At 39.7% G+C, this 12,582-nt stretch overlaps 1 protein-coding gene across 2 annotated transcripts in view; it reads right to left on the minus strand.

The window, feature by feature from the left end:
- Nucleotides 1–2,215: 2,215 nt before the first annotated feature.
- The window catches only part of man1a1 (mannosidase, alpha, class 1A, member 1), a 188,993-nt gene continuing 178,626 nt past the window's right edge, over nucleotides 2,216–12,582 (minus strand). For both annotated transcript variants that reach the window (XM_006626437.3, XM_015359314.2), the window contains exon 13: nucleotides 2,216–5,131. In XM_006626437.3, the coding sequence (XP_006626500.3) occupies nucleotides 5,005–5,131 (127 nt within the window). In that variant the 3' untranslated portion in view covers nucleotides 2,216–5,004. The remainder of the gene's footprint in view (nucleotides 5,132–12,582) is intronic.

Raw genomic sequence — 12,582 nt, forward strand, 5'->3', positions numbered from 1 at the left:
AGAGAACTCAATATGCTCCTGCAGGCTTCCATTGTGCTTTCAAACAACAAAATGCTTTTATTGGATTTTATTTCAGAGAACACATTGGATACATCAAGATGTACATAAATATGATCCTCTTGTTTCCTGGAATTCAATACTTTATGCCAAATATTACATCTCCCTGTGCAATGATAATGATTGCAGTAAATCATCATAAAATTTATGAAAGAAGGCAAATTCAGCCTATCTAGCCTGTGTGGTGGTTAGTAGTTGTGACTGGTAGCTTGTTTAGGATTCCCATAACCTTTGGATAATGAAGTGTCTCCAGCTCATGGTTCAAAATGAATTTCCATGTAGTTTCCACTTGTACCCAATGGTTTGATTCACTGTTCATCCATTGACCAAATGTCCTTTGACAAAATCTGAGGGTTGTGAATACTTGTATCAGGTCCGCATATAATCTTCTCCAGTCTATTCCAGACTAAGAAGGTTCAGTTCCTTGAGCCTGTCAGTGTAGGACAAACCTTGGAATATATCTGGTTAATCTTCTCTGTACAGATTCCTGAACACCAGTATTTTGTATAATGTGGTGACCAAAATTGTACACAACATTCTAAATAAGGCCTTGCTGCAGTGTAATACCATTTTAACATTACATCCTCCGATATATATTTTACTTCATTTATTTCCACTTGTCTAAAATTGTAAATGGTGTCAACATAAACACAAGTCTGTTTTAATAAGAAACCTCTTCTGGCTCAGGCTTTTCCATTGTGTATTTTTAGTTTATGTTCTTACTACCTCCATGCAAAACCCTGTGCTTGTCTACGTTAAACATCTACTACTAGATGTCTACAAAGTCAATATTTTAAGCAGGGCTCTCGCCTATTGATTGAAAGGAAAGCTTGTAAATTTGTGTGACTGGTAACATTTTTCACACTTAAAAGTACAAACATGTTGGACCAAATAGCAGTTGCCATTTTGAAAGAAAGGAAAGTTAGATGTTCCCTTATATCAACCCTTTTGGAGAGATTAATATGGATTTGTTCATCATTAAGGCTGCGCTGTTTGTGTTCTATATTGTACCCTGAACATCACAAAGAAAAATGGGTTGCAAATGATGTTTCCAGCTGAGGTGTGGTGAGAGTACTGGTGCACTATGGCTGCCATCGCATCATCCAGGAGGGACTACACACTGGTGGTGGTGGAGGGGAGTCGCCATTACCTGGAAAGGGCTTTGAGTGGAGTGTCCAGAAAAGCGCTATAGAAGTACAATTGTACAGACTGTACTCTTGACATGCTTGTTTTAACTATTTTATCGTTGTGACTGTTGAAATGGAAAATTAAAAGCTTGTGGTTTCATTAAAACTACAAACCGAGTGATGTGTTGGTTCAGTGGTGGAACTGGTAGAAAACGCAGAAGATTGTACGGATTGGAGTGAGGATTGTACAGATTGAAGTGAGGATTGTACAGACTGGAGTGAGGATTGTACAGATTGAAGTGAGGATTGTACAGACTGGAGTGAGGATTGTACAGATTGGAGTGAGGATTGTACAGATTGGAGTGAGGATTGTACAGACTGGAGTGAGGATTGTACAGACTGGAGTGAGGATTGTACAGATTGGAGTGAGGATTGTACAGACTGGAGTGAGGTTTGTACAGATTGAAGTGAGGATTGTACAGACTGGAGTGAGGTTTGTACAGATTGAAGTGAGGATTGTACAGACTGGAGTGAGGTTTGTACAGATTGGAGTGAGGATTGTACAGATTGGAGTGAGGTTTGAACAGATTGGAGTGAGGATTGTACAGACTGGAGTGAGGATTGTACAGATTGGAGTGAGGTTTGTACAGATTGGAGTGAGGATTGTGTTAATCCTACTTTGGACTAGTACACACTGCCCTTCCTAAAATTACCCCTTGAATAGGGAAAGTAATTTCTCATCTCCCTCTGCACCATGTGTCATTATGGTGGGTGCTGCACGTCGGGGGTGGCTGATTGAAGTACAGAAGAAACAGAAATTTGAAGTCTTCGCACTTCAGCACAGAGCAGAACATTTGAAAAACACATTATTTTACACATTATCTCATCTAGAGATCTAATTATCCACATAATGTAACTGGATATGTCACTGCAATAGAAAGTATCACTTGCTTGTATAAAAGTTGGCTATTTCATATTTGTCTAAATAGTGTATTAAAAACTGCATCTTGCAACACAAATGTCACAGGTGAAAAGGTATTAAAAGATTTTCTTTATTCACAATCGTGTAACAAATATAGTTATTAAAAACTTTGCAGCTCCTTATCATCATTAATTCCATAATGTCATAAGATTTATATAAATGTATAGTGGCATATTTGCCTGAATGGATTATTTACATATTCAAAACAAGAAAACGACACTTTTCACATATTAAATTGCATATAAATGAAAATAAACTATGTGCAATGGAATGATTATCAGCAACATTGTACAGTTACATCTTTATGTTTTAACAAAAACCATAAAGAACAACTTTACAAAAAGGCATTATAATATAAGATGGCTCTTCATGATATGCAACCACATAAGTTCAATTTGAAATTAACACCACGATTCTTAAAGACTTGAGGAGATGACTTATTACTGAATGTTATACAGCACATTAAAGTTCTGAGTAACTCTACAGATAACCACCAAGGCTTAGCTTAGCTGTTTACCCTAGCAAATGATTGTAGTTTTCATTTTACTTGACATGGATTTTGATAAGTAATTATCCATTAAAACAAACATTACCAAAGAAACAAGAAACATTAAAAGAATGCTAAAATACAAATCAATACAGGAATATTTTAGGGAGATAAATTAACCCCTGAAACAATATCAAGTACATAGATTGTCACAGTGTAATGTGAATATTTTCCCTTCCACTGAATGGTATATGACTGAGCACAGGTGAAAGTCCAGCTGAAGATCACACTATACCTCATAAACACAGACTCTTGCCCCAGACAGTGTATTTACACAGGAAATGAACTGACACATGTCTAAAAAATTGCACATACTGTAGTTTACATTCATAGAAACGTATACAGTAAGATTTGTAACAAAAATATATTAAACCAAGACAAAAATCTGACAAAGAAGCAAGATTTTAGGCTGCCATTTTCCCAAAAATAACATGTATGCCTCCTGAAGAGAAAATACCCACGGCCTAAAATGTTCATTAGGTATAATATGGTGTAAAAAAGGCAATTAAAATCAATACAGCCAGTCAAATATATATGATGAATCTTAAGCAGACAAAATTAGATTCCCTTATAAGTCTAATAACCTCATGCAGCTAAAAGCTCCAGTTTAGGTTCCAGCAAAAACATGCACATTTGCTTTGTGAAATGTCACCTCACTGTGCACAACGCTTACTGTTAGATGTGTTCTACCAGAATTCCCGACTGGAAAGAGTATCCAGCTTAAAGAACCCCCAGAAAGGTGAAACAGTTGTACTGAATTTACAGCCCCCTAATCTTACATCTCCTGTACAGTATACAGATGACTAGTTCAAAATATAATCCAGTGTAGAACAGAGTCAATGTAAGCATTTCTTGCATCTCTCCATTACAATTTGTGTCTTCTGCTTGTGCTTGTTTGTAACTGGCTGGGATATTCCTACTACACACACATCAGTTAATCCATATCAACAATTTGTGCTTTCAAGGAACAACGGGAGGGAGGGAAACGTCCTATAATTTTTACTCTTAACACTGTAGCCCCACTCGCATACACTCATTTATCCACTCAGGACTGACTCAAGCGCTTACACTACGTTATCTCTTCCTACTGAATTCTGCACGGCAGGGAACACAACTCCAGTTAGAAATTATTAACAGTAGCTTAATAATTAATAAAAAAGGGACCTGCATAATACATACTTTAAAAATCCCATCTGACATTTTCTCACAACAAACTAACAAGCAACTCCTGCACAAATCAAACTAAAGAGCAAAAATGCGCTTTGGATAGACAGATCAAAGAAAGATCCTACCTATCTTACAGTAAATGGCTTAATTTATGATGCTTTGACACAATTATAACTTTAAATGATATACATAATATACACTCTTAGGAACACATACGAGGGGAACCGTAAAGAGACGATCACGTTAATGCAAGGTTTTAAGTAGACCAGCACTCTGAATGGGTAAGCAGTTTGGAGAAAAAGGGATACATTTTTCCAGTAGGTGGCAATGTGGAAGAGATAAAAATCTTGAGAATAAATTACCACTTCAGTCTTTATCTGCAATTTAAATTACTCTGAAATAAATTAAAAGCTTGGCATTTGTATGACATTACTTATCGTACATGATATAGACTAAAGGCACTATTTTAATCTGATTAGATGTTGCTTAGCACTGGCTACCAGTATTAAAACAGCCCCATGTCTTCATCAGAACTAAATCCTACTAAAAACCTAATTTTATCATAGAATTAAAAAAAATATGACCAGCAATTAATAAAATGTTAAAGGCAAAAAAAGATCTAAACCACAATGAGATTTTGACACACATACATTCACAAAATGTTCCTTTGTATAAAGCTTTCTATAATCGTTATGGCTTTTTTTGTGACAGCAAATATTAAAACTGAAAGTGGCCTCGTCTCCTCACAGAGGAGGAAAGTGTCTTACAGCCTCTGCAACATCACAGCAGTCAAAACTGTCTGTTACAAAACAGGGAACATGCAGACTGCTATCTCTCTTCTATAAGGTGACAAAAACACTTTGAGGAACCTTGTTTCTCAGAGGCTCAACGGAGTCTTGAGGAAAAAGTGTCTTGAAACGACTAACAAGCCTGGACTGCCAGAGCTGTTGATCCCCCCGGACATGATGAAAGGATCAGGTGTCAGAATGTCGCCTCTCCGTACGCGTCTGTGTGGTAGGACGCCTCTGACACTGTAGTAAGGAAGAATCAGAAGGCAGACGAGTAGAAAGAGTCTGAGCTGTCATCTCGAGTTCCATATTCCTCACCTAAGGGTGTCGCTGGCTCTATTTCTGCTGTTTGGGTTTGTCAGCGTCTTCTTTCCTTATTACTGGCAACGGATGTGCCTCTGTGTTGAACACCCAGTGGTCAAAGGGTAGGTGATCATCCTCAGAAAACAGCAAATACAGATACCTGGATATCAAAAGACAAAATTGGGTTTTGCTTTTTATTCACTAGTTAGATTGATAATGACAACGTATGCAATGAAAATTGAACAATTCAGTATGTGGAATCAACAAATATCAGAGGTGCAGAATACCTAGGCATTCTAACACATTAGAAGTCATGATCATATAAACACACATTTTAATGCATATCTCTGAAACAAAGTATGAACAATATCAAACGCTCCCTTAAAACTAAATGCTTTGGTGAACCTCTGTTGAGTTGAGTACTTTGAGAAAGATGAAAGAATTACTGCACACACTGCTGAACACATAGTGACATGAAACTGTTTTCAAGCTAACAAGGAAAGAAATATTTTATAAGCTTTGGTGCTACCAATCAATCTTTTAGATCTCTTTAATCCGATTTCTCAAATCCTTCTATTACATTTTGACACATACTGTAAGAAAGATGAAATCAGTATTTAATACTACACGCTCATTTTCAGAAGCACACAGTCGAACTCTTTATAAGCCCGACTCGGTGCCATGGACTTTCACTTATAGTAGGAGTTAGTACACAATCAGAATGCTACCACACAAACATCACTTCAACTTCAAGTGCCTTTCAAATTCAATTACCTGTTATCCCAGGCACCTTGATGAAGCTGCTCGGGGAGTTTGGGCACTATCATGTGTTTGCAGGCGCTGAATGTTATTTTCCGTCTATAAATGAATCTACACAAGCTGACTTGCATTATAAAAAGTTGTGAAAGGACTAAATAAATGAAGGCCCTTTAAAGCATTCCCCTTTGCTGAGCTGTTTTGAAATCCTCAGAGAGCAAAAGGCTTGCAAAACTTTTCAACTCCTTTGAAGTAATCACTGTTAGGGTTCAGCAGTGGCTATAACCTCACTGGACAACAAATCTAATCCAATAGATTTTACTTGTTAAGATTTGAACTAAAGCCTTCAGAAGCAGGGAAAGATCTAGTATGTATATTGATATCTTTCTACCAAATCAACTGATTTGCTGATACTCGCACTTTGTCACAGAACTTCACACCCCATTGAAAATGAAATGCAGTGCTGAATTGTCTGTCTTAGACATTAATTTCTGTTCCTCACAGTTCCTTGTACTGCACTGCACTGGAATTAATGAAAAACAGATGGATTCATGGATTCACTCAGGCCAGTGCTCCAGAGTGCAATAGGTCGCACGCTTCAGCCAGCCCTGGGGCCGAGGTGCCTCAAGCCTGGCGCTGTGCGGCCGACAACTGCCTGAAAAACAATCGGAGATTCCAGCCCCGTCCCGACAATCCGATTCTCCCGGCCAAGATCAATCCTGCTGCACACAACTGTCTCATTTTTCTGCACCAGTGAAACTCCCACAAAACTCCCTCCTGACCTCTTGAAAACCTTGCAAAGATGAACCAATCAGGACTAATTAACCACAGCCAGCAGCAGTGCATACTAACCATTCAGTACTGGTTCAGCAGATTTCAATGTACTGTAGATATTCCAGGAATCACAACATACTGCATAAATAAGAAATGCTGGCAAAATCTCAAATAAGATGCATCAGTTCAATTCTTTCAATGCTCAATTAATTTCACATAAAGTCAATTAAACCAAATTAAATAAACAGCTTTTTTTAAAAAGCTCCCAGAACGTTTGTCTCAAAATGTTCACATTTCAACAGTATATTAATATATATCGAGTATAAGACGTTAATGTTGGCGGAGTGGCGGCTCTGTGGCTCAGGATCTGTGCCTGTGGCTGGAAGGTTACTGGTTCGTATCCCGCAGCTGGCGGAGGAATCCTACTCTGTTGGGCCCCTGAGCAAGGCCCTTCACCCCAACTGCTCCAGGGGTGCTGTATAGTGGCTGACCCTGTGCTCTGACCCCAAGCTTCTCTCCCCGTCTGTGTGTCTCATGGAGAGCAAGCTGGGGTATGCGAAAAGACAAATTCCTGATACAAGAAATTGTATATGGCCAATAAAGTGATCTTATCTTATATTAATTATTTAATATAATGTATTTATTATATGTTATTATTCCCCTTATCCACTCCTCTGATGAGACTTTATATAGCTTTATCTTCCACACAGCCCCCTCTGCACATCTTTGACAAGGTGATCTAGTGAAAAGGTCCGGGACCCTGAGCCTTCCCTGCACTGCGCATGGGACCTTGTTGTCCCCACAGATGTTGCACCTTCAGAGAGGCTTAGAGACAATCTAGCAATGCAAATCCATACATATAATAATAAGCAAGACTTTCTACAGAATAATACAGATTAAACTTCATCATTAAGAAGGCATTCCAGACTTTAAGTTACACTAGGTACTGCAGCAGATAGGGTTAGGGTGCTTTTCAATAATGAATAACACACAGCTTAAAACTAGTCAAGAATCTCATTATAAATTACTTCATTCACACCTACCGATTCTTCCATGCAAACATATGCAGGGGTAGAACACAATGTCCTTTCCAAGCTGACTTCTGAGGGTTAAGACAGAAGATTCATACTGGCACAAGGGTTAATGTTCCAACATAACCATCAAGAAAGTATCTTATTTCTACTGACTTCTCATTAGAAAGATGACTGTTTTAAAAAGACTATAAAACAACCCCAAAAAACTTCACAACTGAGCTCCAGTAGTGTTTTCCTACAAGAAAAACCTCATGTATTTCAGAGAACTGTTAAACAGACAAACGTTTATTGATCTCCTACAAGATGTTCAAAATGTCTCAAGCAAAACATTCACCCTGAATACAAATGTGAAATCTCTGCCTGCTGACATTTCTGAGACTAACTTAAGCTAAGGTCAGTGATTAAGACAAGTTCTCCAAACATTCAAAATGAAAAAGCATGCCCCACATCCAAATAATGGTGGGTTTATTACAGGGTAACTACTGAGAATTCGGAAGCAATTGTAAATCACACTTCTGCCAGTCTGCTCCTCAAGAAACACAAAGGAACTGCTGATCCTGAAGAAGCTGAAATATTTTTTCTGCATTTTTTCAAAAAGCAATAACTGAAGACGAATGAAAAGGCAGTAACAGTACTGCAACTGCAGTACATACAAAGTACTATTTCTATTCTCAAAATGTTGTTTGCTGAATGAAATCTTCAGGAATTCACTTCTGAATAATTTTATGGTAAGTGCTAAAGTATCTCTAGAAAATTTTAGGATTTTGCAGTTTTGTATTTTGAATCACTGGGAAGTAAATAATTTCCCAGATTTAATGAAAGCTGTAAGAAAAAAAAAGAATAATTATCAAATAGCAATAACAGTTATAGGAGTTGTGACACATTGATGATGCTTAAGTATACTAATGGAAAAAAGAAACGCAACATTTTCTGGAATGAGGATACTAGCTTTTGTACTTTCACAAAAAGTTGTCTGTTTAAGCCCTCTGATCAGCAATACAGCTTGTGCAGTGCCAATCACAGGAAAGCTCGTTAGGTGGACCTTTACCCAACGAGGTCCAGGTGGAAGTATGTCTGATCAGGTCACCTTTAAAAAGGCCTTAATTCAAAGCTCTGCAAGAAAAAGGTCACACTAAGTTTCCTGTGCATTCCGTAATGCCTGGAATGTCACCAGAAGCAAGGGAGAGGGCCATTGGCATGCTGCAGATAGGCATGTCATGTGCCAGCGTTGCCAGACACTATGGAGTAAGCCGCTCCACTGTGTCCTGACTGCAGAGAAGGTTTCAGCAGACCGGCAGGACAGATGACCGTCCAAGAACCGGTCACCCTTGAGTGACCATACCAGAGCAGGACTGACATATCAGACTGGTCCATCTGAAAGACTGTAGCAGATCTGCCACCCGTACTGCTGCTGAAACTGCTGGCAGACATAATGCCCGCCTCAGTGACAGGACAGTGAGGCTCCATGCTGCTGGCCTTAGAGCGAGGCGACCTGTTTAGGACAGACAGAGGCTGCTATGGACTCGTCAGCAGTGGCATCAGGTCCTCGTCATGTATGAGTCACTCTTCAGCCTGTTCCACGCAGACGGGAGGGCCGGAGTGTGGAGGAGGAGGTGTTCCGTTTCTATTTTCCATTAGTATATACTACAACCTGCCCCCACCCTTGTATCTACCGCTTGACCTGAATGGGTCTCAGGCCGCACTGCGCAAGTTCTCAGAAGTACATCCTATTATAAAGGTAAGCCTGAACATGCAAAAGCCCACATCTGACTTGTATCACACTGTGCTTGAAGCCTGTAACTTAGAACAACCCTGAAGACAAGCCAGTACCACATGCTTTTAATCCGTGGAGAATGTATGAAGAATTCTTTTAAAAGAATACTGTATATGCATGCAGCTCACACCTGAATCTAATGTTTATTAAGTTTTAAAACACTTAATGTTTTTGTAGTGTAGTGTATTGTTGTAGTGGACTGTATTGTTATTTATAATGCAATGATTGAATGTTATATGTACTCTGCATATACACTGTTTATATGGGTGTCCCGGTGAGACTATGTGGACAATAAAGTAGATTTTGATTCTGAAAAAAGTACTCAATGTGTGATTTATAGAGTTTGGTGGAAGCATGCAATGAAAAGGTTCTAATAAGATAATTAATACTAAAAACAACCTTTATTGAGTTGTATTAGTCACCTCAAACACCTCCTCACAGCACTCGAGTACACTAAACACATTTGCATACTGCGCTTTCAAAGGGAGGGCACTGATATTATTGATGTGCTGGCAGAGGGCACTGCTAACCTACGTTAATCTGGCTGCAGGGGAGGTTGAGAAGATTGAGAAAGACAGGAAGTAATTGCGTAAAACTGTGAAAGAATAACAGGATATCATCAGCATAAAGTGAAATGCAATGCTGTATACATTTAATGCTGATCTGGACAAATGTATCCGAACTGCAGTATGCTTCTATGAAGGGCTCTAATGAAATGGCAAAGAGCAGCAGACAGAGAACACACCCCTGGTGAATGCGCCTGGAATTAAAGAACAGCACAGAAAATTTGTTTTCTGAGAGCACCATCACAGAAAGGCTTCTATATAACAGTTTTAGCATTTTAATGAGCTCTGTCCTTAAACCTATCTGTTATACGCAACCAGACATGGTCCCATTACACATGATCAAAGGTCCTTTTGGCATCTAAATAAAGGACCGCACATGGAGATTCGGAACTAATGGTCGCAGTGATGAAATGGGCAATATTACCATTGCAAATCAGATTCTAACCAATCAATTTAGCCAAGCAAGCCTCAAGTCTACGTTCGCACACTTTGGTATACAGGTCAGTGCCTAAATCTATTAGGCACAGGGGTGGCAGCTAGTACGAGGACAAAGGTGTTTATTTTTTTCAGAACAATGAAATAATAGTGTTGTTGATACCTGAATAAAAAAAAGTGAGCAGGGAAAATGGCTGTAACTTCTGCAGTGAAACTCAATTTGCCGAGCCCTATGAACCGCACAAGCGTTTCATCTAGACTTATCACAAAACTGAGCAATTTCCGAGTAATATCCAGCTCACTTTTCAGGGAAGGAGCTTTTCAGTGTGTGCTTCATGAGTGTAGGATTTAGATTCCTTTTCTTAATTTTGCACAAACCTGATCTGATAAGATCATAGCCAAATACTCCTGATGAAGCCCTTTATTGTATCCCGTAAGATGTGAGGCCTGCTCTACTGTAATTGAAATGCAAGTCCCATGATTCATTGAGGAACAGGATGGTGCTGATCTGCAGCTACGCATCACCCAGCTGGGGAGTGTGCTTCAGTGGTGGAGAGGTGTTCGAAGGTAGCCACTTCCACTGCACAATCAACTTCCAGGGTCAAAGTGCTTCATAAATGCTAGGAATCATATTTATAGGGAGTTATTAGGTTAGTGAATATACTGAAAGAACTACTCATAGAATGTCTACATTGTAAATTTAAGACAAATGGGATTTTGATGAGAAAATGAAATCAATGCTAGAGCATGATTTATACCTGGCAGAAAATAAATGAAGTCTTTGGCAGATGGTTTAAACACTTGCCAAGCACTGACTATCCCAAGGTCAGCTGTAAATCTGTGCAGGGCGGTACAGGCAGCATTCTGTGAAGGGTCCTGTGGCACACACTGTCAACCAAGAGCTCAGCTAAATACAACATCCATGGAGCCGGGCCTCCCAGTAAAGGGACCCGGAGCAAAAGGTTCGGTGCTGTGACACAGTTATCACCGGTTCAAGCTTGGTTCATATCACTGTCCCCAGGTGACTGGGAATTCACAAGTTGTTCTTCACGGGTGCACAGCTGTTTTGCAGTCCTCCCTTGTCCATTACTCCCTGTGCCCCGAACAGAAAAGACAGCATCACTCGACGTGGAGGAGGAGAGGCCGGGGTTCCAGCAAGGAAGCATTTCCTGGATGCTGAAGAGGTGTGAACTCTCCTCAAAATCATTCAACTTGTTCTGAGTTGTGTTCACCATCCGAAGGCAGTGGGTATTGCCTTTTCCAGCCTGATGCAGCCCTGCTGTGGTGAGATCTTGCCTGAGAGGGACGAAGCACTGTGGTGACGTTTAGCACGGCCTGGTTGACAGGGCCCAACCCTCGACGAGGATCTGTGCTGCAGTGCTGCAGCTGTTGCGTTGGGCGGTGAAAGCTCACTTGGTCCCCATTGTATTCTTTTCCTGAATACAGACTTATTTAAGACCCCATCTGGAGCAGAGCGATAAGAGCACATTTCCTTCTGGATGTAATCTTGAAGTAGAGTTTGACAAAAATTGCACAGGTACACCAGTGTAGTACAAATTAGGGGGTTTATAAGAAAGGAGCCTAGTGGAGCACGGCCTTCTCAGAGCAAGAGTCACACGACCGGTTCACACATTGTAAGGCTTACTGGGCACACGACACTTCATGGCATGAGCATTTCTCAAGCATCACTTACAACACTGATTAAACGAGAGAACTAAATGGTGAGCAAACACTTATGTTGAGATTAATCTTCGTCTTGTAGATCTTATAGCAAATATTTTACAACCCTTGTTGAAGTCATTGTTTGTTCTATGCTACTTAGACATCTGACTGCATGTTCGTCTTGGTAGCATTATCTTAGTGTATAAGTATAACAGTATAAGTGTCTCCAGTACAATAAATCTGTTAATCTGGGCCTTCTCATATTCCCACATGTCTAAGTTATTCTTATAAATTACTCTACGAGTGAAACATTCTTTGCAGGTGTCTACTGTACCGCATATTTAACAACCCAACCCACTGCTATCCTAACTCGACACAGAACAGGTCCCAACCCTGGAGCAGAACCTGCAATCACCTACAGACACAAACTCCTTTCTGTGAAGGAGTTAAGAGCTTATCTAAACGAGGGCTGCAGAGACATATCACACATGCACTGAAGCCAAGCAAAATTCAGTAGAACCATGACAGAGAATCTGTAAGTCTGAAACTATTAAAAGATCATAAATAACCTCGACAAAAGCTTCTTTAGCTAATACAAGAGCTAATATGC

The sequence above is a fragment of the Lepisosteus oculatus genome, chromosome 2 (genome assembly GCF_040954835.1).
Source record: "Lepisosteus oculatus isolate fLepOcu1 chromosome 2, fLepOcu1.hap2, whole genome shotgun sequence".
Lineage (NCBI taxonomy): Eukaryota > Metazoa > Chordata > Actinopteri > Semionotiformes > Lepisosteidae > Lepisosteus > Lepisosteus oculatus.